The sequence below is a fragment of the Elephas maximus genome, chromosome 13, assembly GCF_024166365.1.
Source record: "Elephas maximus indicus isolate mEleMax1 chromosome 13, mEleMax1 primary haplotype, whole genome shotgun sequence".
NCBI classification, from domain to species: Eukaryota; Metazoa; Chordata; class Mammalia; order Proboscidea; family Elephantidae; genus Elephas; species Elephas maximus.
Genome location: NC_064831.1, coordinates 67538314 through 67565022, shown reverse-complemented (window position 1 = coordinate 67565022; position 26709 = coordinate 67538314). Strand labels below are relative to the sequence as shown.

General features: G+C 35.2%; 1 protein-coding gene across 3 annotated transcripts in view; it reads right to left on the bottom strand.

The window, feature by feature from the left end:
* Positions 1-26709, bottom strand: part of NRG4 (neuregulin 4) — a 129111-nt gene that overhangs the window by 88068 nt on the left and 14334 nt on the right. For all 3 annotated transcript variants that reach the window (XR_007512462.1, XR_007512461.1, XM_049852878.1), the window contains exons 2-3: positions 20345-20409; positions 18311-18404 (exon numbers count right to left, since the gene is read on the bottom strand). Coding sequence is in view for 1 of the 3 variants with exons in the window: in XM_049852878.1 (XP_049708835.1) it covers positions 18311-18404; positions 20345-20354 (104 nt within the window). In the remaining 2 variants the exon portion in view is untranslated. The remainder of the gene's footprint in view (positions 1-18310; positions 18405-20344; positions 20410-26709) is intronic.

Here is a 26709-nt window from a genome sequence, read left to right as displayed (position 1 = left end):
CAAAGGAGAAAACAGAAAAACAATAGAATCAACAAAACCAGAAGTTGGTTCTTTGAAAAGAGCAATAAAATGGATAAAATTTTAGCTAGAACAAAGAAAAAAAAAAGAGAAAAGATGCAAACAGGGACATTTTTTTTTACAGCCTTAGGGTGAGAAAGGCCCTTTTAAATATGATTTTAAACTCCTGAAGCTTAAAAAAAAAGACTGATAAATTTGACCACAGGAAAACAGAGAACTACTGCAGAGAAAAATAAACACTATAGCCTGGTAAAAAGAAAAATAATAGACTGAAAATAATTATCTGCAATTAACATTATAGACAAAATATTAACCTCCCTAATACAAGAAAAGTTTCATAGAAGAAGAAAAGGACCAAGAATCCAATTTTTTAAAATAAGCAAATATGTGAAAAAGTACCTTATTTAAAAAGATTATTATAATTGGTCCTTAAACAAATAAAAGATGCTCAACTTCATTCATAATTAGGAAAATATAAATTAAAAAAACAAAAAACACTGAGATATCATGCTTTCTTCAATCAGAATGGCAAAATCCCAGAAATTTGACAACCCAAATATGTTGCTGGTGGGAAATCAAAATAGTATAATTCCAATGGAGAGCAATTTGGCAATACCTATTAAAATTACAAATGCATTTGCCTTTAACCTAGCGATCTCACATCTGGAAATTTATTTTATAGATACAAAATTTCATACAAATAGAGATTTATCCACAAGATTGTTCCCTGTAGAACTGTGCATATAGCATCACATTACATAGAGGGCCGATTAAATAAACTATGGAATGCCTTCCAGTAATAAAAAAAATAATTAGGAAGCCATGTACTGAGATGAATAGATATCCAAGATATATATTATATATAGTTAAGATAAGAAAATAAAGTACAGAACAACATATATATATATATATATATATATATATATATATATATGGCAGTACTGTCCAATAGAAATAATGTCTAGTTTTAAACTTTAGTAGCCATATTGGAAAAGGAAAAAAAAAAAGGTGAAATCATTTTTCACCTGCTCGATGGCACTGGGTTTTTTTTAATATATCAAAAATATTGTCATTTCAACATGCAGTCAATATAAAAAAATTAATAAGGTGGTTCAGCATTGTCTTTTAATACTAAGTCTTTAAGACCTGGGGGTATATTTTATACTTATTGCACATCTCCACCCAGCTCCTCAGTTACACTAAACACTTTAAGTGCTCAATAATCACATATGGTTAGTGGCCACCATCCTGGACCACGCAGGTATAGAATTTCCATTCATTCATTCAACAAATACTTATTGAATGGCTATTATATGCTATATATTATTCTAGTAAGAATAGGAGGATGAGAATATATACTTGTATTTCCTTGAATCTAGAAATCCTTAACACAACTTAGCAAAACTAGAACTCAAAACAATCGAAAGGCCAAATCATCCTATTTCTGTTAACGATATTACATACACAATTAAAAACTGTCCTACAAAGAACATGCTATCTTCAGATGCTCTGGCTTATAAATTCTTCCAAATATTTAATGAACATATAATACTAGTCTTACACAAATTCTGTCAAGAGAATAAAGAAAGAAGGAACACTCCCAAATTAACTTTATGAGGCTGCCATAATCTTGATACTAAAGCCCAGGAAGTATATTAGAAGAAAAGAAAACTATAGGCCAATTATCTCTATTAAATATACATGCAAATAGTCTAAAAAAAATACTTGTAAACCAAGTTCAGCAATATATAAACAGAATAGTATATCATAAACCTGTGGGGATTTTCTCAGGAATGTGAAGTTGGTTAGACGTGCAAAATCAATGTAGACACTTCTGTTATAGCCATGATGGTGCAACAGTAACCAGATTTATCTACTTACCTTAAAAAACTTAAAAATAAAAACAAATATATGAATAAAGCAACTGAAGAAATTAGAAAGATTATTCAGGAACATAATGAAAAGTTTAATAAGCTGGAAAAATCCATAGACAGACAGCAATTAGAAATTCAGAACATTAACAATAAAATTACAGAATTAGACAACTCAATAGAAAGTCAGAGGAGCAGAATTCAGCAAGTAGAAGCTAGAATTTCTGAACTTGAAGATAAATCACTTGACACTAATATATTTGAAGAAAAATCAGATAAAAGAATTAAAAAAAATGAAGAAACCTTAAGAATCATGTGGGACTCTATTAAGAGAAATAACCTACGAGTGACAGGAGTACCAGAACAGGGAGGGATAACAGAAAATAGGGAAAATTGTTGAAGATTCGTTGGTAGAAAACTTCCCTGATATTGTGAAAGATGAGAAGATATCTATCCAAGATGCTCATTGAACTCCACATAAGGTAGATCTTAAAAGAAAGTCACCAAGATATATTACAGTCAAACTTGCCAAAACCAAAGGCAAAGAGAGAATTATAAGAGCAGCAAGGGATAAACCAAAAGTCACCTACAAAGGAGCGCCAATAAGAATAAGCTCAGACTACTCGGCAGAAACCATGCAGGCAAGAAGGCAATGGAATGGCATATTTAAAAAACTGAAGGAAAAAAATCACTAGCCAAGGATCATATATCCAGCAAAAATGTCTCTGAAATATGAAGGTGAAAATAAGACATTTCCAGATAAACACAAGGTTAGGGAATTCATAAAAATCAAACCAAAACTAGAAGAAATACTAAAGGGAGTTCTTTGGTTAGAAAATCAATAGTATCAGATACCAACCCAAGACTAGAACACTGGGCAGAGCAACCAGAAGTCAACCCAGACAGGGAAATCCACAAAAACAAAGCAAGATTATAAAAAACAAAGAAACAAACAAACAAAAAAGCCCAAAACAGGGTAACAGCGATGTTATTATATAAAAGATGACAACATTAAAATAATAAAGAGGGACTAAGAAATGTAATCATACACCTTCCATATGGAGAAGAAGATACGGCGATACAAAGAAATAAAAGTTACTTATAAATTTAGAAAAATAGGGGTAAATAATAAGGTAACCACAAAGGAGACAAACTATCCTACCATCAAAATAAAATACGACGGAAAAATACAGACTCAGCAGAAACAAAATCAACAACAGCAAATATGAGGACAGGACAATATATAAAGAAAATCTACTCAGCACATAAAATCAAGTGGGAAAAAGAAACTGTCAACACATAAAAAAATAACACATCAAAATGACAGCACTAAATTCATACCTATCCATAATTACCCTGAATGTAAATGGACTAAATGCACCAATTAAAGAGACAGAGAGTGGCAGAATGGATTAAAAAACAAGATCCATCTATATGCTGCCTACAAGAGACACACCTTAGACTTAGGGACATAAACAAACTAAAACTCAAAGGATGGAAAAAATATATCAGGCAAACAACAATCAGAAAAGACCAGGAGTGGCAATATTAATTTCTGGCAAAATAGACTTTAAAGTTCAATCCATCATAAAGGATAAGGAAGGACACTATAAAATGATTAAAGGGACAATACACCAAGAAGATATAACCATATTAAATATTTATGCACCCAATGACAGGGCTGCAAGATACATAAAACAAACTCTATCAGCATTGAAAAATGAGATAGAAGGCTCCACAATAATAGTAGGAGACTTCAACACACCACTTTTGGTGAAGGACACGACATCCAGAAAGAAGCTCAATAAAGACACAGAAGATCTAAATGCCACAATCAACCAACTTGACCTCGTAGACATATACAGAACACTCCACCCAACAGCAACCAAGTATACTTTCTTTTCTAGTGTACATGGAACATTCCCTAGAATAGACCACATATTAGGTCATAAAGCAAGCCTTAGCAGAATCCAAAACACTGACATATTACAAACCATCTTCTCTGACCATAAGGCCATAAAAGTGGAAATCAATAACAGAAAAAGCAGGGAAAAGAAATCAAACACTTGGAAACTAAACAATACCCTGCTCAAAAAAGACTGGATTATAGAAGACATTAAGGATGGAATAAAGAAATTCAGATAATCCAATGAGAATGAAAACACTTCCTATCAGAACCTTCGGGACACAGCAAAAGCGGTGCTCAGAGGTCCATTTATATCAATAAATGCACACATCCAAAAAGAAGAAAGGGCCAAAATCAAAGATATCCCTACAACTTGAACAAATAGAAAGAGAGCAACAAAAGAAACCCACAGGCACCAGAAGAAAACAATAAAGATTAGAGCTGAACTAAATGAAATAGAAAACAGAAAAACAATTGAAAGAATTAACAAGACCAAAAGCTGGTTTTCTGAAAAACTCAACAAAATTGATAGACCACTGGCCAAACTGACAAAAGAAAAACAGAAGAGGAAGCAAATAACCTGAATAAGAAATGAGAGGGGTGATATTAAAACAGGCCCAACTAAAATTAAAAGAATCATATCAGATTACTATGACAAACTACACTGAAACAAATTTTGAAAACCTAGAAGAAATGGATGAATTCCTAGAAACACACTACCTACCTAAACTAACACAAACAGAGGTAGAACAACTAAATAGACCCATAACAAAAGAAGAGATTGAAAAGGTAATCGAAAAACTCGCAACAAAAAAAAGCCCTGGTCCAGACAGCTTCACTGCAGAGTTCTACCAAACTTTCAAAGAAGAGTTCACACCATTACTGCTAAAGGTATTTCAGAGCACAGAAAAGAACGGAATACTACCAAACTCATTTTATGAAACCACCATACCCCTGATACCAAAACCAGGTAAAGACACCACAAGAAAAGAAAATTATAGACCTATGTCCCTCATGAATGTAGTTGCAAAAATCCTCAACAAAATTCTAGCCAATAGAATTCAACAACATATCAAAAAAATAATCCACCATGACCAAGTGGGATTCATAACAGGTATGCAGGGATGGTTCAACACTAGAAAAACAATTAATGTAATCCACCACATAAATAAAACAAAAGACAAGAATCACATGATTTTATCAATTGATGCAGAAAAGGCATTTGACAAAGTTCAACACTCATTCATGACAAAAACTCTCAGCAAAATACGAATAGAAGGAAAATTCCTCAACATAATAAAGGGCATTTATACAAAGTCAACAGCCAACATCACCCTAAATGGAGAGAGCCTGAAAACATTCCCATTGAGATCGGGAACCACACAAGGATGCCCTTTATCACTGCTCCTATTCAACATTGTGCTGGAAGTCCTAGCCAGAGCAATTAGGCTAGATAAAGATATAAAGGGCATCCAGATTGGCAAGGAAGAAGTCAAAGTATCTCTATTTGCAGATGACATGATCTTATACACAGAAAACCCTAAGGAATCCTCCAGAAAACTACTGAAACTAATAGAAGAGTTCAGCAGAGTATCGGGATACAGGATTAACATACAAAAATCAGTTGGATTCCTCTACACCAACAAAAAGAACATCAAAGAGGAAATCACCAAATCAATGCCGTTTACAGTAGCCCCCAAGAACATAAAATACTTAGGAATAAATCTTACCAGAGATGTGGGAGACTTATACAAAGAAAACTACAGTACACTTCTGCAAGAAACCAAAAGAGACTTACATAAGTGGAAGAACATACCTTGCTCGTGGATAGGAAGACTTAACATTATAAAAGTGTCTATTCTACCAAAAGTGATCTATACATTTAATGCAATTCCGATCCAAATCCCAAGGACATTCTTTAATGAGATGGAGAAACGAATCACCAACTTCATATGGAAGGGAAAGAGGCCCCAGATAAATAAGGCATTACTGGAAAAGAAGAACAAAGTGGGAGGCCTTACTTTACCTGATTTTAGAAACTATTATACCGCCACAGTAGTCAAAACAGCCTGGTACTGGTACAACAACAGATACATGGACCAATGGAACGGAATTGAGAATCTAGACATAAATCCATCCACATATGAGCAGCTGATATTTGACAAAGGCCCTAAAACAGTTAACTGGGGGAAAAGACAGTCTTTTTTAACAAATGGTGCTGGCATAACTGGATATCCATCTGCAAAAAAATGAAACAAGACCCATACCTCACTCCATGCACAAAAACTAACTCAAAATGGATCAAAGACCTAAATATAAAATCTAAAACGATAAAGATCATGGAAGAAAAAATAGAGACAACGTTAGGAGCCCTAATACATGGCATAAACAGTAAATAAAACATTATAAAGAATGTAGAAGAAAAACTAGATAACTGGGAGCTCCTAAAAATCAAACACCTATGCTCATCCAAAGACTTCTCCAAAAGACTAAAAAGACTACCTACAGACTAGGAAAAAGTTTTTAAGCTATGACATTTCTGATCAGCGCCTGATCTCTAAAATCTACATGATACTGCAAAAACTCAACTGCAAAAAGACAAATAACCCAATTAAAAAATGGGCAAAAGATATGAATAGACACTTCACTGAAGAAGACATTCAGGTAGCTAACAGATATATGAGGAAATGTTCACCATCATCAGCCATTAGAGAAATGCAGATCAAAACTACAATGAGATTTCATCTAACTCCAACAAGGCTGGCATTAATCCAAAAAACACAAAAGAATAAATGTTGGAGAGGCTGTGAAGAGATTGGAACACTTATACACTGCTGGTGGGAATGTAAAATGGTACAACCACTTTGGAAATCGATTTGGCAGTTCCTTTTTTTTAAAAAAAGCTAGAAATAGAACTACCATAAAACCATCAATCCCACTCCTTGGAATATATCCTAGAGAAATGAGAGCCTTTACACAAACAGATATATGCACACCCATGTTCACTGCAGCACTGTTTACAATAGCAAAAAGATGGAAGCAACCAAGGTGCCCATCAACGGATGAATGGATATATAAATTATGGTATATTCACACAATGGAATGCTACGCATCGACAAAGAACAGTGAGGAAAATGTGAAACATTTCATAACATGGAGGAACCTGGAAGGCATTATGCTGAACGAAATTAGTCAGTTGCAAAAGGACAAATATTGTATAAGACCACTATTATAAGAACTTGAGAAATAGTTTAAACTGAGAAGAAAACATTCTTTTGTGGTTACGAGAGGGTGGACGGAGGGAGGCTGGGAAAGGGGGATTCACTAATTAGATAGTAGATAAGAACTTTAGGTGAAGGGACACAGGGGAGGTCAGCACAATTGGACTAAACCAAAAGCAAAGCAGTTTCCTGAATAAACTGAATGCTTTGAAGGCCAGCGTAGCAGGGGCAGGGGTCTGGGGACCATGGTTTCAGGGGACATCTAAGTCAATTGGCATAATAAAATCTATTAAGAAAACATTCTGCATCCCACTTTGAAGAGTCGCGTCTAGTGTCTTAAACGCTAGCAAGCAGCCATCTAAGATGCATCAATTGGTCTCAACCCACCTGGATCAAAGGAGAATGAAGAACACCAAGGACACAAGGCGATTACGAGCCCAAGAGACAGAAAGGGGCACCTGAACCAGCAACTACATCCTCCTGAGACCAGAAGAACTAGATGGTGCCCACCTACAATCTATGACTGCCCTGACTGGGAACACAACAGAGAATCCCTCAGGGAGCAGGAGAGCAGTGGGATATGCACACCCCGAATTCTCATAAGACCAGACTTAATGGTCTGACTGAGACTGGAAGGACCCCAGTGGTCATGGCCCCCAGACCTTCTGTAGGCCCAGGACAGGAACCATTCCTGAAGCCAACTCTTCAGACATGGATTGGACTGGACAATGGGTTGGAGAGGGATGCTGGTGAGGAGTGAGCTTCTTGGATCAGGTGGACACTTGAGACTATGTTGGCATTTCCTGCCTGGAGGGGAGATGAGAGGGTGGAGGGGGTTAGAAGCTGGTGAAATGGACATGAAAGGAGAGAGTGGAGGGAGAGAGCAGGCTGTCTCATTAGGGGGAGAGCAACTGGGAGTGTGTAGCAAGGTGTATGTGGGTTTTTGTGTGAGAGACTGACTTGATTTGTAAACTTTCACTTAAAGCACAATAAAAATTATAAAAAAGACAAATATATGAAACAATATTTATAGATATAGGACATCAGGCAGAAGAGTACAGTAATCCGTGAGAGAAGGGAAGTAAATGAGTTGAGTCCTATAATTGCCACAGCCTATTGGCCAGACAGTTTCCAGGTACAGCACAAGGAGGGGTATCCAGATGGAGACAGAAATCTTCCTGACGTAAGGAGACAGAGTTCAGAATTTGGTAAGTTCTACAATAGTAGTTGGAGACTTCAAAATATCACTTTTAATAATGGATAAAATATCTAGGGAGAAGATTAATTAAAAAATAGAGGATTTAAACATTATAAACCAACTGGAGTCCCTGGGTGATGCAAAAGGTTAACATGCTTGACTGCTACCCAAAAGGTTGGAGGTTTAAGTCTACCCAGAGACACCTCAGAAGAAAGGCCTGGAGATCTACTTGTGAAAAATCAGCCATTAAAAACCCTATGGAGCAGAGTTCTACTCTAATACGCATGAGGTCGCCATGAGTCAAGACCAACTAGTTTATAAATCACCTAAATCTAACTAACATATATAGAACATTGCATCCAACAACACAATATACATTCTTCTCCAGTGTACTTGGACCATTGTCCAGGATAGACAATATATTATGTCACAAAGCAAGTCTCAATAAATTTAAAAAGTTTGAAATCATATAAGGTATCTTTTCCAGCCACAACAGAACAAAATTAGAAATTAATAACAGAAGGAAAACTGGAAAATACACAAATACACGGAAATCAAACAACAACTATTAAGGAACCAATGGATCAAGGAAAAAAATCAAGAGAAAATACTGCAAGTTGAATGAAAATGAAAGCAAAACATACAAAATTACGGGACACAGTGAAGGCACCGCTCAGAGGGGAAACATATGGTGGTAATTGTCTACATTAAAAAAGAAAAATATCAAATCAATAACCTAACTTGAGGAACTAGAAAAAGAGCAAACCAAACTCAAAGCAGTAAGATGGAAGGATGTAACAAATATCAAAGCAGAGATAAATGAACTAGACATAAAAAAAAAAAAAAAATAGAATCAACAAAACCAAAAGCTGGCTTTTTATTAAAAAAATCAACGAAACTGACAAAATTTTAGCTACACTGACAAAGAAAAAGATGCAAATATCTAAAATTATAAAGGGAAGTGGGGGCATTACAACTGACACCACAGAAATAAAAAGGTTAAGAGAATACTATGAACACTTGCACATCAATAAATTAGATAACTTGGAGAAAATGGAAAATTCCGAGACACATAAACTTTCTACATTGACTCAAGAATAAATAGAAGATCTCAGTACAATCGTAACAAGGAAAGAGATTCAATCAGTAATAAAAAACCTGCCAACAAAGAAAAGTCCTGTACCAGATGAAGTTACTGGGGAATTCTACCAAACATTTATAAAAGAAGTGACTCCAATACTTCTTAAACTTAACCAAAATATAGAAGAGGAGGGAACATTTCCTAACTTGTTCTATGATACCAAACCCAAAGACACCATAAGAAAACTATAGACCAATATTCATGGTGAATACAGATGCAAAAATCCACAACAAAATACTAGCAAACCAAATACAAAAGCATATTAAAAGGCTTATACACTAAGATGAAGTGGGATTTATTCCAAAAATACAAGGGTGGTTCAAGATGAGCAAATCAATCAATGTAACACACTACATTAATACCACAAAGGAAAAGGACCACATGATCATCTCAGTCAATGAAGAAAAGGCATTTGACAAAGCCCAAAATGCTTTCATGATAAAAACAGTCATCAAAGTAGAAATATCCTCTATATGATAAAAGTACAGCTAACAACATACTCAGTGGGAAAACTTAAGAGTTTTCCCCTTAAAATGAGGAACAAGATAAGGAGCCTGCTACTACCACTGGTGGTGTAGCTATGGCTGCTAACCAAAAGGTTGGCAGTTTGAATCCACCAGGCGCTCCTTGGAAACTCTATGGGGCAGCTCTACTCTGTCCTAAAGGGTCACTATGAGTTAGAGTCAACTTGACAGCAATAGGGTTTTTTTTTTTTTTCCACCGCTGCTATTCAAAATTCTACTGGAAGTTCTAGCCAGAGCAATCAGGCAAGAAAAAGAAATAAAAGATATCCAAATCAGAAGGAAGAAGTAAAACTATCCCTTTTTGCAGATGACATGAACCTATATATAAAACCAAAACCAAACCAACCCCATTGCTATCGAGTCAATTCCAACTCATAATGACCCCGAAGGGCAGAGCAGAACGGCCCCAAAGGGTTTCCAAGGAGCAGCTGGTGGATTCAAACTGCTGACCTTTTGGTTAACAGCTGAACTCTTAACCACTGCCACCAAGGCTCCTGATCCTATATATAGAAAACTCCAAAGATGAACATCTAGCTCCACTGGCATAACATAGTTTATAAAGAAAATGTTCCACATTCTACTTTCCTGAGGTAGCGTCCAGGGTCTTAAAAGCTTGTGAGTGCCCATCTAAGATACTCCACTGGTCTCACCCCATCTGGAGCAACGGAGAATGAAGAAAACCAAAGACACAAGGGAAAGATTAGTCCAAAGGACTAATGGACCACAACTACCACAGCCTCCACCAGACTGAGTCCAGCACAACTAGATGATTCCTGGCTACCACCACTGACTGCTCTGACAGGGATCACAACAGGGGGTCTCAGACAGAGCTGGAGAAAAATGTAGAACAAAATTCTAACTCACAAAAGAAGACCAGACTTACTGGCCTGATAGAGACTGGAGAAACCCCAAGAGTATGGCCCAAATGCCATCTGATATGGGATCATTTCCTTGCTGCATGGATTGTTGCAAGAACTCCTGCAGAAGAAGAATGCCTGATACAATCCTAGTGACAAGCTATGGTTTCTGCCGCATTGCCTTCTGAGTAGACTGGGGCCAAATGTTGTTTAAGGTCATCAGTTCTGTGAGTCTGAATGTTTAAAAAAAAAGAGAGCCTAAAAGAAGATCCCCTGATAGATGTTGCACTTTTCAAGCATATGAGTAAATAAAAAGCTGGTAGAATAAAATACCCAAAGTACTGGGAGAAAATAACTTTCAACCTAGAATTGTAGTCCCAGAAAAACAATCTTTTGAGAACAAAGTGAAATAAAGAAAATTTCAGATAAACTAAAGCAGGAAATCTACCATCAATGGATCCTTACTAAAGAAATTTCTAGAAGATGTACTTCAGAATTAAGGAAATTGATCCTAAAAAACAATTCTGAACGGCGCCCAGGCACCCTTTTAACTCAGTACTGGAGTCACTCCTGAGGTTCACCCTTCAGCCAAATGTTAGGCCCATAAAACAAAACGAGACTAAATGGGTACACCAGTCAAGGGGCAAGGACGAGAAGGAAGGAGGGGACAGGAAAGCTGATAATGGGAACCCACGGTCAAGAAGGGGACAGTGTTCGCACATCGTGGGATTACCAATCCAATGTCATTAAACAATATGTATACTAATTGTTTAATGAGAAACTAATTTGCTCTGTAAACCTTCATCTAAGGTACAATAAAAAAAAATTTCTCTTACCCTGAAAAAAAAAAATCTGAGATATGAGACAGAAAGGTGAGCAAAGAAAATTGTAAACTCATGTATAATTCTAAATAAATCTTGATAATATATTATGTCTAATTTGTGGAGTTAAAATAGAGCTAAAACATAGGGCAACAATAACACGTAAGGTCCTTGTAATGTGCAGGAGAGTGAAAATATTATATAACTTCAGATTTTGTTGTGGATGCTGTGGTGGACATACCCTAAGGTGGCCTCCATGTTCACGTAAAATCTGCTCCCCTTGAGTGTTGGTAGGATCTATGACTGTTTCTAACCAATAGAATAAGGCAAAGGCGGTGGGCTGTCACTTTACCTTATATAAGACTCTGTATTTGCAGACTGACGAGAGAGACTCTTCTGCTGGCCTTGAACAGCCATCATGTTATGAACCTACCTACAGAGAGGGCCATGTAGAAGGGAACTGAAGGCAGTCTCTAGGACCTGAGGCTGCCTCTAACCAACAGCCAGCAAAAAGCCATGACCCTCAGTCATACAACCACAAGGAAATGAATTCTGCCAACAACCTGAATGAGCTGGAAAGTCAACTCTCTCCCAGTCAAGACTCCAGATAAGAACACCTTGACCGTAGACTTGTGAGGCCCTGAACAAAGGATCCAGCTAAGACATACCCAGACTCTGATCCATAGAAACTGTGAGATAATAAATGTACATTGTTTCAAGAAAACTAATATAGATATAAAATTCCAAAGGTAAGTACTCAAGTATAGAAATAGAGCATATAACTTCCCAATCAGCAGAGGGAAACAAAAAACATGTAAAGAAGAAAAAAAAACGCAACTCAAAAGGAAGCCAAAAAATATAAACATGCTAAATTCTCCATAAGGCATACACTTTCAGGCTGAGTAAAATTCAAAATATATCTGATCTGCTTATTATAAAAGACATATCTAAAATCTAAGAACAGAGAAAAGTCAGAACTAAATGGATGTACAAGATGTTGTTGTTGTTGGCTGCTGTCGATTCGACCCCCACCTCATGGCAACCCCACATGTTACAGAAAGAACAGCCCAACGGGGTTTTCTTAGCTGCAATCTTTATGGAAGCAGATCACTAAGCCTTTTCTTCCTCGTAGCCGCTGGGTGGGTTCGAATTGCCAACCTTTTGGTTAGCAGTCGATTGCAAACTCCTTGCACCACCCAGGCTCTTATGCATAAACATCCCTGCATGAACAACTGGAGAACATACATTCTTACATATAACTTAGACCATTTACTAGGTAGTTTTAAAAATGCATTTGGGAATGAAAAAAACACTGACTAAACCAAAAAACGGTAGTTTAAAAAATGGGTTTGGAAATTAAAAAACACTAACTACGTTAATTAATTCAAGCAAAGAAGAAATCCTAAATGAAACTTGAAAATACTTAGATTTGGATAACAAAATTACATCTAAAACATGTCATGTTCAGTGAAAGCAGCATTTTGTGACAAATATATAACTTTTTTTATATAACTTTATGTGGTTATGTTAGAAAAAAGGCTGAATATCAAAGAAAAGCTAGATTCCAACCTAAAATTGCTAAAAAAAACAATAAAATAAACCTAAAGGAAGGAAATAATGAAGAACAAAAAAATAATGAAATAAAATATTCTATACAGAACCAAGAGGTCGGCAGTTTGAATCCACCAGGCGCTCCTTGGAAACTCTATGGGGCAGTTCTACTCTGTCCTATAGGGTTGCTATGAGTTGGAATCGACTCGATGGCAGTGGTTTTGTTTTGTTTTTTTTTTATATACAGAAGATAAAATCAAAAGCTGGTTCTTTGAAAAAACTAATCAAATTAGCAATCCAGGAAAAAAAGAAAGAGGTAATAAATAATCAGTATCCATTTTTGAGATGATGACATACTGATAGATGCAGCAGAAGATAAAAGGATAAGGGAATAATAAACACTATGTCATAAAATTTGAAAAGCAGACAAATCACAGACACAGGCGAGCGCACACACACACAGACCACCTGAAACGAAAGTTTCACAAGCAGTAGTAGGACTTTCTATGCACTAAGTACTCTAATATTTTCTTTTCCTATTCTTTCCTCTTGTGCTAAAAAATATTGAACACAACTAACTACAATTGATTTCAAGACATGTTAATGAAAATAAAGCTAAAGGAATACAGGGTGGAAAAATAAAGAAAACCCAATTATTCTAATAGAAGACAGAAAAGAATTAAAAGAAACCACCAGAAAAGCATGGTAAATAGAAATCACAAAACCAGATGGCAAAAATTAACCAAAATATCAGCAATAACCATAATAAGTGTAATTTAACTCTGATTAAAAGAGAAATTATTAGATTGTTTTTTTTTAAAGTCCAACTATGTTTACATACACACTTAATGAAAAGTGGAACCCCCCCAAAAAAAAATTATACCAAATACTTAACAAGTGAAAGCTGGTACAGTTACATTAGTAACAGATGAAATAAACTAAGGTAAAAAAGCATAATTACGGATAAAGAAACTCAATATATAGTGATAAGAGGAATATTTCACCAGAACAATCACTCTAAATTATATGAGGTTAATAATATCACCTCAAAATATTTTAAGCAAAAATTAGAAATTGTGAGATGTTGAAGACCCAAATTACAGTGAGAAATTTTGACAGGATTTCTTCAGTTGTCACTAAGTCAAGCAGAAAAAAATTAGTAACGATACAGAGATTTGAACAGCATAATCGTTTGATCTAAAGAATATATATAAAGCTCTGTACGCATCAATTAAAGCATCTACACTCATCTCTATTACACATAAAAATACTGCCCGTCAACCAGGCCACAAAGTAAATCTCAATACCCAAATACTCATATCATGTGGACCTCTTAAAAAATATTAGCTAAATGAAAAAAAAAAAATCAGTAAGCTAAGGGACTGATGTAAGAAATTAGAAATTAGATAAGGAAAACTAGATTATGCTCAAAGAAAAGTACAGAGAAGAAAAATAATAAAGATGACAGGAAGAGAGATGACTATGATAAGACTAATTTTGGAAAATATATTTGATTATTGCCATTGTAGTATTTGTAATTATTTCGTTTATTAATTCACTTACCCATTTCATTCAAGAAAAATATACTAACCCCTGATTCAGAGATGAAATTATTTCTACAAGCTGGATATCTATTTGGTCAATAATTATTTACATTGTTATCCGCGACAGGCATAGGTGGTGGTATGGAGTGATAATAGTTATAGTTCAATAAAGCAGGTAAGATGAGTATATAAATGATACAAAATATAAAGTAATAAATTCCATATATTGCTCTGGAAATTCAGAGGAGGGAGAGAGAAATTCTGATTGGGATTAGGGAGGAGGTAGCCTTGAAATATAAGTAGGATTTGAATATGCATGGATGGGAAGAAAAGGCAGAAGAGCAGTTACAAATCCAAGGCAGGCAACGTAAGGCAAAGTATCACTAACATGAACAGTGAATGGTTCTGGTTAGAACACAGCCTAAAGGAGAAGCGAAGGCTGCAAAGGTAGACTGGGGCTCTAATGCTAGGCTGAAGTGAGATGTCATTCCATAGGGGATAGATGGGTGGGTACAGGGGCTATCGCTGAAGTTTTTCTGTTCTGTTTTGTTTTAGCAGGGGTAGTGATAAAAAAGCTCCAGGAAAATTGCTTAGGGGCCTATTCCTATAGGTAAAAAAAAAAAAAAGCAGGGGTTAAAGAAGTCTGAGTTAGTATAACTAGAGTAAGAACAGAGAGATGAGAGAGAGAAAGGACAGAATTAGGATTTGATAACTGGACAAGGGGGGCAATGATGGAGTCAAACGAGTCTAGGGTTTCTCAGTGACAAGAAAGACAAAAAAAAAAAAATGAAATAAAATATTCTATACAGAACCAAGAGGTCGGCAGTTTGAATCCACCAGGTGCTCCTCGGAAACTCTACAGGCAGTTCTAATCTGTCCTATAGGGTCACTATGAGTCGGAATTGACTCGATGGCAGTGGGTTTTTTGGTTACCCATCCATCAGTCGTACTGTGGTGACTTGCATTTTGCCGGAAGCTATGCGACTGGTATTTCAAATACTAGCAGGGTCACCTATGGTAGATAGGTTTCAGCAGAGATGCCAGAGTAAGGTAAGCTAGGAAGAAAGGTCTGGCAATCTACTTCTATTTAGCCAATGAAATCCAATGGATCACAACAGAATACTGTTTGATATGGTACTGGAAAATGAGCCCCCTAGGCGGAAAGGCACTCAAAATGCACAGTGGCTGCAACAATGGACTTGAGCACACCAATGATTGTGAAGATGGTGAGTGACCTAGTAGCTTTTCATTCTGTTGTACGTGGGGTCATCATGAGTCAGAGCCAACTAAAGCAACTAACAACATGTTACTCTTAAACTGTGATATCAGGAAGAAATTAGGAGTATTCCTAAATCTTGTGTGGTTGCCCATTACCTTCCTAAATCTTGTGTGGTTGCCCATTACCTTTCATTGGTAACTTTTTGAAAATATGATAAAAACACATCTATTCGAGGTACAAAAGCAAGCGAAAACCTAGGATTCTTCCCATTTCAACAACTCTCCAAAATTCAGTACTCTTAATTCTTTCTTTCAACTTTTCCATCAATGTATAACAGAGCAGTTCTATTCTGCACACATGAGGTCGACATGAGTCAGAATCGAATCCATGGCAACTAACAACATAACAGACATATAGTAAACAGACAAATACTAATTGTGCAGCTTGATGGAGCAAGTAGTCTGCTCACAATGCAATTAAATTAGATATAAATAAGACAGATAACAAAAATTCCTATGTTAAAGAAGAAAGCATATTTGCGCTATGAACTTTCACCTAAAGCACAATAAAATTATATATAAAAAAAGAAGCATAACGGGAAAATTTGTTTTAAACTTAAAAGTGAACAATAGTATAAAATTTGTAAAATGCAGCTAAAGCATATTTGGAAATTTTTATTGGTAAATATTGCATACTAGAAAAGAAGGCTAAAAATCAATGAGCTGAAGAACAAATTTAAGGATTCATATTACCTGATTTTAAGACTTACAGAGCGAGCTACAGTTAACAAGACTGCTTGGTATTGGCAAATAGGTAGGTATATAAGTCAATGGACTAGAACAGTCCATAAACAGACCCACGCTTATATGGTCAATTGATTTTTGACAAAGGGGCAAAGGCAATTCAACAGAGAAAAAATAGTTTTTCACTCATGTAACCACCACCCAGATCAAGATATAAAATGTTTGTATCTCTGAATTATTAAATGCTTTTGTTCTGATAAGCATTTTAGTTTCATTTTATGAATGCCACATGCCATAGTCCCTTAAAAAGGATTCAGAATGAATAATAAGGTTAAGTGAATCTCAGGAGTTGTACTTAAAAGCCATTTCTTCAATTTTTTCTGAGATTTATGGCCTTTGTCAAGTCCCTTAATTTCTCATTTTCCCCTTATTTTCTCTATTTCCTACCCCTTTTTCCCTAAGGTTTTTAGGAGAATGAAATATAAAAACATCAATCAAGGATAGGGTTGCTAAAGAAACTTTTTAGGGTGATGGAAATGTTCCGTATCTTGATGTGGTAGTGGCAATTTCACAGGTGCAAACATTTGTCAAAATTCATTAATTGTGCACTTTAAGTGAATGTAGTTTATTACGAAAAGATTATCTCAGTAAAGGGATTAAAAAATTAAAGAAGAATATTGTTTTTTTTATTGTCTAGCAAATGGCAGGCATTAAATAATTATCAGTTTGTTCCTCCATCCCTTTCCTTTAAATATCCACTTGAGAGGAAAAATATCTAATCACTATTCTCCATATGAAATTCCTTAAAAACTTCTTGAGATTATTGTGAGGTTATTCCTCTTACTCTTCTCCAGATTTAAATCCCAATTTCTGTTCCTTTTCCTATTTTATTTTTGAAATTTTACTTTTCTATCCTTTTATTTAGTAAGATCTTAAATCTAGATTAAGTTAAAGAATAAAAACAGTATTTCACACACATGCTGAAAAATAACTTGAGGTTCCTTAGGTGCTCTGTTCGCTAACGCCCATGGGCCTCAGTGGGAGTACTATGTTGCTAACTCATGTACTGAAAGAAGGGTATTCTATCCCCCTTAAATCCAACTCAAACAAACTCACGGGAAGCCAGCTGCACAAACGTTATTTTGAAGTCTTTTAGTGATCACTGGTTATGTCTATACTCCCAAAGTGAATCATATTATTTTCAGCAATAGTGGTTAAGACATGCTTCTTTTTTTAATTTGCTGCCACCATTAGAAAAATTTGTCTTCATTTTCTTTCTGATATATCAAGCTTAAGTTTTGGTATCAACACAGTTATGCATCTGTGTGTTCTAAAATCATAGCAAAATCTCTCACGGTGGGCTAGTCTACATTAGCAAGTTCTCTGTTTTGTCAGCCATAGTAAACATAGAATGTTTTCCCTAAATTGTTAAGATAGAGTTCATGAAAATGGATTATTAAAAACCCATTTTAATCTACTACAAATTGCTACTACCAATTTTCAAAGTAAACACCTTGGCAAGTGAGATTTTGATGTGTCACTTTGTTTTAAAAATACAATTTTGTTCTATATAAAAATAAAAGAATATTCCTCACACTTCATCTTACACATTTTGTTCACTGCTTATCATTTCTCAAAGAAGTTAGAGGATGATAGAAAATAAAATTACCCTCTCCCCCGAGTCCATTTCACTCACCTACAAAACGGGCTGGGAATAGTAGGTATCACATAACAAATTCCCCCATTCAGGCAAAATGATCTGTGATTGAGACCACAGGGTTCTTCGTGATCTACAACACACAAACACACACATATGAAATACAGAAAGGCAAATTAAAGCTTTTCTAATGCCACAAGGAATAGGGATTACTACTTTCGACTACAGTAGTGATTCTAAAAATCAGAATGAAGAATTGATTCTCAAAATGAAAGACTTAATCTCATTCCTTATTTGATAAGCAGGAACTTCTATCTCTGAGACTATGACCCTTTACAGCTATAGAACAGAAACAGGCAATCTCTATATTAGTTCAAAAAGAGATGATCAGGATCTTGGAATAAACAGCAGCCTTTCTTTTTTTTTTTTTTCTCATTTAGTACAGAGCTTCTGAAGTTTTGTTTAGCAACTAAAGATATGTTTAGTGTCTGAATCCCTTTCTTCCTCTCTGGATCCTCTCCACTCCAAGGATGCAGATTCTTATCTTTTCTATTAGGTCTCAAACACATTCACATCTCAGACTGCAGCAGGAAAAAGATTTAGACAATTGAAGTAAATTCTGATTTCAAAAATAATCCTAAATATTTCTATATATGACAATCTTAACATCAAAAAACAAAAATAAAATAATCTTTGAACATTTTGATTTACAAGGAGATTTTAGCTAGTAACTGTAAGGACATATCTAAAGTTCTAAAATAACATTAAAAACCTAAATGATCGCTTGATATACAACCAAAATCTTCAGAATATTAAGACAAAAAAGGATAAGAATTTCTTTCTGCTTCCCTTTCTTTCTCACCCTCCTCTTTTTCCATCCTTCCAATCTTCTTTACCTTTGACTTGTCCTCTACAATTCTCTTTGCCTTCCCTCTCTTCTTAGTACCTCTCCATCTTCCCCTCCCCTTTTAAATTCCTTTCCTTTGGCTTATGGTCACCAAAGCCATTGTAGATATATTTAAAATAACAGTAGTAACATTAATTGAGTCACTATACTCCTGCTTATGATTAGAAGAGCTAATTATTGACTACTTTATCTTTCAGCCTTAAAAAGGTAATTACATTGCTTTAAAATGATTGCTTCATGATTGTTTCTGTCTATGAAAATGACCTAGAATCATCTGATGTGAAGAAGAAAATGGCATTACTCCTATTTGGCATCCATTTTGGCACTTAAAAAAAAAACACAACATTAAGTTTTAAAAAATTATCTAACATTTACCACTAAAATATCAATATCTATTATTAAGATATCATTGGTATGAGCCAGATATCTCCACAACCTGAATTTGAAAACTTAATTTTTTACTTTATAATTTAGAAGACTCTATTTCAACATCATATTATAACTATAAAATCATATAACTATAAAAGTATAAAAACAGAAAGAGGAAAACAGAGCTACAATGAATTTCAGTGGAAAAAAGGAAACCAGATATTTTTCTTTCTCACACAGTGCCATGCTTCTTTATAACTAACTTTTAGTAATACCTATAATTTTCCAGGAATAATTTGGCTAATGACTAAAATCCCACTTAACATTACATCGCATCAGAAAGTCATCAGGTTGAGTATTCCATTGAGAATGGAGTATAAGTTTATCTTAGAATGTTTCTTCTGGCTGAAATTAATGTCATCCTTGATTTTAACTGGATTATAACCAGACATGGTTGAACAACCTAGTATTTATCAGAAAAGAAAACTTACCTAATCCGAATCACTACCTTTGAATCTGTTTTTTTTTTTCAGTTTAATTTGTTATTTGAGAAGTTGTTATCAGATATAGAGTAAGCCATTAAGTTGTCACAGCTTGTAAAAAAGCAGCAAAATATATAAATCTAAAATAAAAGTCTTATAAATGATGGTCTTTCAAAACCAAAATATTTCAGAACTTCTAAACAATTTCAGAGGGTGAGAAAAATATAGCCTTGTGTTAAATACGCATTATTAGTATTTTTTGTTCTATTGCTATATGACACACATTGATAAAAGTAAAAACTTATGAGAAATTACCTGTTGGCATCTTAATATTTAAGTAGTTTCATTCTTGGCCAAAAGTTTAGGGTTGAAAGCAGCACCTAAAATGGTTTAAAATGAATAATTTAGGAAAGTCTTCTTTGGGGGCCATTATAAAATACTCTAATATCAATACTTCTTTAAACATAACAAATAATTAAGACACTTGTATACCAGTGAAAAAATTCTTTGGTTAGAGCATCTATTTTTTAGATACTTACTACACATCAATAAAAACATCTGAATCGATAAAACTAAAAGTATAATAAATTCTATTATAAAGTATAAATACAGTATAAATTAAAAAAAAAAAGTATAAATAAACTAAAAAAAAACAAAGAAAATATAAGTGCAGTAAATACAAATCACTACCTAAATAGTGTAATGTAATCTTAAATCTCTCTCTGGAAAAATAAGTTTTATTTCTGATGAACACTGTTAAGTCGTCGTATACGATATGAGATTATATCTGAAAGATAAGAGCCAGTAAATGAAACTGAATGACCTGAATTGACTTTTTGCTTTTTCGTAAAGCCTAGTTCTAATCTGACTTTTAAGGAGAATCATTACCTTCCAAATTTTCAGTTTATTGAAAATGACCAAAAACACACTACAGAAAAATCTTTAACAGCGTTTAAGATGTTTGCATTTCTATACACCTTGAAGGTTTCTACGAAGGTACTCTCAAGTTTACTGTGGATTACATAACGTTTACCAATCTATACATGCCTTTCTTTTAAAAAATGCCTGCCATCTGGCAGAGCAAAGAGCTTGCGTGTGAAGTCATCGGCTATAACAGAAGCAAAGGAATCAAAACATATTTGAAGAGATGGATTTATACTTACAGTATGACTATAAACTCTCAATTTTGTTTTATAAAGGGGATTTACTCCTAATTTAAGCACAAAGGCTTTTAACAGAAATCTCAATTGACAATGCCCTACTAACACAGGTGTAATATCAAGGTCTTCTCCCAAAGCCAAGTGCTTTCTTATACAGACAAGGTGGGGGCAGGGTAGAGACAGAACATGAAACCTACTGATATTTAACTTGAAATAATCACTGGCTCACTCTATGAGTTTCTTTTTTTTCCAAACAAACAGGGCTTACCTCAAACTTACATTCACACAAAAAATAAATTTTGCTGGTCATACAGCGTCTCAAAAATTTTTGAAAACTGCAGACTACAGCAGCTGTGCCTGGCATTTTAGAACTGACGTCAAAAATCTGATTTATACGGTTGCAGTGTGGGTGAGATTGAGACAAAGACCAAGGTGTGTACAGAGGTCAGGCACCCGCCAAGGGAACCACCCCTTTTCAAGTCCACACGTTCAGAGTTGCAAATGGAGCAGAATTTTATTTAGAAAAGGAGTTGTACTAACTGGACTCCCAAACCACTGCCCAATTTCTAAAGTTATGAAATAAACCACATTGTTTAGACTCCTTACTTATCTTTGCGTGTCCGAATAATTCAAGAGTGTTGTGTAAGTTTGGGAAGAAAAGGAATTTTAATGTGGCGCTAATGGACAAGTGTTCCAACAAGGTTTTTTAAGAAAAGGAATTTCCTTACAAACCACATAAAAATTTATATAAATGATGGCTTGAAGAATTTATAAAACTGAAAGTAGGAAATAACAGAACATATAACACCACGTTCAATTGGAAATATATATATGAAATGATAATTATTGAGCTAATACTAATATTATTGCAAAGCTATAATATATGCATAAGGAAAGCTATGAGTTTAAAATCATAATTTTAATATTAACAAAAACTATAATTTTTTTGTTTAAATGAGGTACAGGGTTCTTCATCATATAATTATCTAAAGTATCGGAAGCATTTAGATGGTTATCTTTTCTAAAACCACAATTTAGACAACATCACTACTTGATTGATGTAAACCACTGAAACTACTGTGTTTGTTAGTTTTTTTTTTTTTTTTTAAGAAAACATTAAAATAAACTCGTATGATCCCACACTCGGAAAACAAATCTTTCCACTATTACATATTATCTCCTACATTCAAGGGCAGTTTTTACATAGTAATAATTATTATATGTACACATATATAAATATGTATGAATACTAGTTTATATTTAAATCATTTTACTTTTTTTATTGAACTTTAGATGAAGGTTTACAGAACAAACTAGTTTCTTATCAGTTAGTACATACACTGTTGTATGGCATTGCTTAACAACCCTATGACATGTCAACACTCTCCCTTCTCAGCCCTGGGTTCCCTATTATAGCTTTCCTGTTCCCTCCTACTTTCCAGTCCCTGCCCCAGGGCTGGTGAGCCCCTTTAGTCTTATTTTGTTGCATGGTCCTGTTCACTCTTTTGCTGAAGAGTGAACCTCAGGAGTAACCACATTATTGAGCTGAAAAGGTGTCTGGGGTCCATACTCTCAGGGTTTTCTCCAGTCTCCATCAGGCCAACAAGTCTGGTCTTTCTTTTATATGTAAATCATTTTGCTACGTAGCGTTTGAATTTCAAATTGTTTTTATAAAAAAAATCAATATCCTTTATTATTTTACTGAACTATGGAACTATGATGCTGTTCACTAACATGAAATGACTACTATATTATTTGTGGGAGGTAATCTGTGACTTCATCTATGACATTCAAGGTATATTTATTAGGAGATGTCTCATGGCAGTTGTTTTTGTATTGGTTATTTTTTGAACAATGCAAATAAATTTGGGGGACCATGTGATTTTAAAATCGAAAATCTGATGATTTCCAAGCTAACTTTTCACTCTAAAAGCAAGCCTTGGTCTTTAAGAACAATTTATTTGTCCATCCATCTATCAACAAACAGGTACTAAGTGGCCTACTACCCTTAAACAGTCTCTTGTTGGGTGGAATAATGACAAACATAATTACAACAATATTTACAGTTGACTTATATAAACCCTATCTTGACTTACACAAAAACGACAATTTCATTTTACTCAGTATATTGATTGGAAGCCTGGTGGCACAGTGGTTAAGAGCTTGGCTGCTAACCAAAAGGTCAGCAGTTCAAATCCACCACTGTTCCTTGGAAATCCTATGGGGCAGTTCTACTCTGTCCTATAGGGTCGCTATGAGTCACAATCGACTTGATGGCAACGAGTTTGGGTTTGTTTTTTTTTTTTAATATATTAGTTAATAGTATGTTAGCTAATATATTCTCACAGACACATATATATGTTACTATATTAACACAGGAAACCCTGGTGGTGTAGTGGTTAAGAGTTCGGCTGCTAACCAAAAGGCTGGCAGTTTGAATTCACCACGTTCTCCCTGGAAACCCTGTGGGGCGGTTCTACTCTGCCCTACAGGGTTGCTATGGGTCAGAAACAAATCAATGGCTACGGGTTTGGTTCATACAAAAGAAATACTTAACTGTAAAGATTCTAAGAGGAAGTAGTATTTGTGCTAAGGCCTGCAAAATGAGTAGGAGTTTTTAAACAGAGGGATGAACATTCTCGACAGAGGTTACAGCATGCTCGAAGGCACAGAGGAAAGAGTCCTAGTGTGTTCCGATGATTACGGGTAGATCAGCAGGCTGGGATGTGGGCAGAGTGTGAGAGAGGGAGTGTCTGTTGGTTTTTAGGAGGGTGGGATGGTGAGGGAAAGAATGGCAAGAATAGACAGTGGAAAATAGGCAGGCTCCGGGTTGTAGACTTTACCTCAAAGGCAATGGGGAGCCTTTGAAGATTGTTATGAATTAAACTGTGTCCCCCCCAAAAGGTAAGTTAAAGTCCTAACCCCTGCACCTGTGAATGTGACCCTGTTTGGAAATAGGGTCTTTGAAGATGTTATCAGTTCTTCAGCATGAGGTTATACTAGAGTAGGTTGGGTCTTAATCCTGTATGACTGGTGTTCTTATAAATAAGAAGATACATAGAAAGAGAGTGGTAGAGGAAGGATGGCCATTTAATGACAGACGCAGATGCATCTGCAAGCCAAGGGACAGCAATCTGAAAAGGAAATTAAGAAAACAATTCTACTTATAACAGCATCTAAAAGAATAAAATACCTAGGAATAAACTTAACCAAGAGGTGAAAGACTTACACAAAGAAAAGTATAAAAACACTGCTGAAAGAGATCAAAGAAGACTTAAATGTGAAGGCATTCCATGATTGCGGATTGTAAGACTTAACATTGTTAAGATGTCGATGCTATCCAAAGTGATTCAACACGATCTCAATCAAAATTTCAACAGTCTTCTGGACTCGGCACTGGTTTTTTTTCTTTGCAGAAATGGAAAAACCAGTATTCAAATTTATATGGAATTACAAGAGGCTCCAAACAGCCAAGGCAATCTTGAAGAAAAAGAACAAAGCAGGACTCACACTTCTGATCTATAACTCTAATGAAGTCTAGGATACTTTGTCTCTAAATTTACCCTAAAAATTGAAAACCTATTAACACTTTTATTATTATGCCTATATAAATATTATTCACTGCAGATCCATGTAGTACATAAGAATAACAATTTCCTCTTTTGTTTCAGTGTCACAATACCTGGGCCACTTACAAAAGAATATTTCTAACATCAAGATAATAGATTTCTCTTACACTCTATAAGCTGACTCAAGTCATGTTGTTGTTGTGTGCCGTTGAATTCATTCTGACCCAACAGCCCTATATGACAGAGTAGAACTACCTCATTGGGTTTCCTAGTCTCATCTTTTTTCCTGTAGAGCTGCTGGGTGGGTCTGAACCACCAACCTTCTGGTTAGCAGCTGAGCACTTGACTCTTATGCCACCAGGGCTCCTCGACTAAAACCATACCACATTTTAATTTGCGTCTTATTTGTACTATGTTTTTTATATATCTTTTTGTTTTCCTGCAATTTAGAGTTTCCTTTTTCTTTTGGCTACAGAATAATGTGCTTCATAATAACATCGCAAATATTGAACATCTTAATCATATTATGTATTATATGTACCCCCTTTTTATTTTCTGAGACATTCCTTCCAAAGCCCTTCTTTACTTCCTACTCAAATCTAGACTGAATGTTCTCTAGAATGGCTACTGAGTTTAGCTGTCATTCCAGAATTTCCTTTCATTGTTCTTCTGGATTGGTTTCAGTTTCCTAGATTTATATTCCATGTCTTCCTTTTTAGTTTACTCTTTCATTTTGCTGGAGTGCATCATCAATTGACTTCCTAAAACATGATGCCATAGAAGTAAACTTTGAATTCCTGCATGACTAAAGATATCTGTCTTCTGTCTTCACATATGAATGATAGTATTTGGCTGGTCATATTAATTTACATTGAAACAATTTCTTCTCAATTTTGACGACATTGCTCTGTTTTCTTCCATATCCAGTGATATAGATGAAAAGTCTGATGTAAGTCTCATTATTAAAACCTTGTGGGTAAACTTGTTTTTCCTCCCTGGAAGTATTTAAGACATTTTATGCTCGAGATTCTAAAATTTTATGAGAATGAGACCTAATTTAATCTTCATAAAATATGCCCAACTGAGGTCAAACAAGGCTGGTTCAGTATTCAGTAACCCAGTGTTTGTGGGATCTTACAGAACATAACTACTGTGAATAATGACAATCGACTGTATTTTCCTTCTGTTTTTTGATAAACGTTCCAGGAGTTTTTGTTTTTTTTTTTTCAATTGTACCTTTTATCCCTGCCATTGACTTTTTTTTTTTTAACTTTAGCACTCATGTTTTTAATCTGTAAATGGCTCTTTATTCTCTTAATATTCATTTTCCATAGCTGTTCTTGTTTTAGTGATGTAACATCATCTCAAATCTTTGGATTATGTTTTTCTGTTTATCTTGGCCTTTCTCTTTGTTGCTTTTCCTCAAATGTTTGCTAAGCCCTGGATGTCTGCTCACATTTAAACACGCAGTACTTGGCTGGCTGACTATTCTAGATGAGAGGCGTGGATTCCTTTGCAGTTGTGTAAGTAGGTCTGTTTTCCAATAGACCTCACACCCTGAGTGGGAAGTAGGATTAGGTGCCCTATGTACCTGGATAGGACATTTGACTTGGCAGGTTTATTTTCAGGAAGAGCTGGTAGGGAGCCAGCTATCAGATTTCAACGTTATGGGATGGCAGAATGAAGAGGACCTTATTCTACAGCAGGATGTCACCAAACCAGGGCTTTGAACCTGTCTGTTCCAGTTCAAACCCCTGCTGAGAACTTGCATTTCTAATAAGGTCCCTGCTGAGCATTTGTACTTTTACTCCAGATATACTGAATCAGAATCTACATTTTAACGAGATTCCTGGGTGATTCTTATGTATAACTTCCTTGAAACTTGTTAGAAATGCAAATCTTAGCTGGGAACTTGTTAGAAATGCAGATTCTCTCATAGGGATTTGAACCA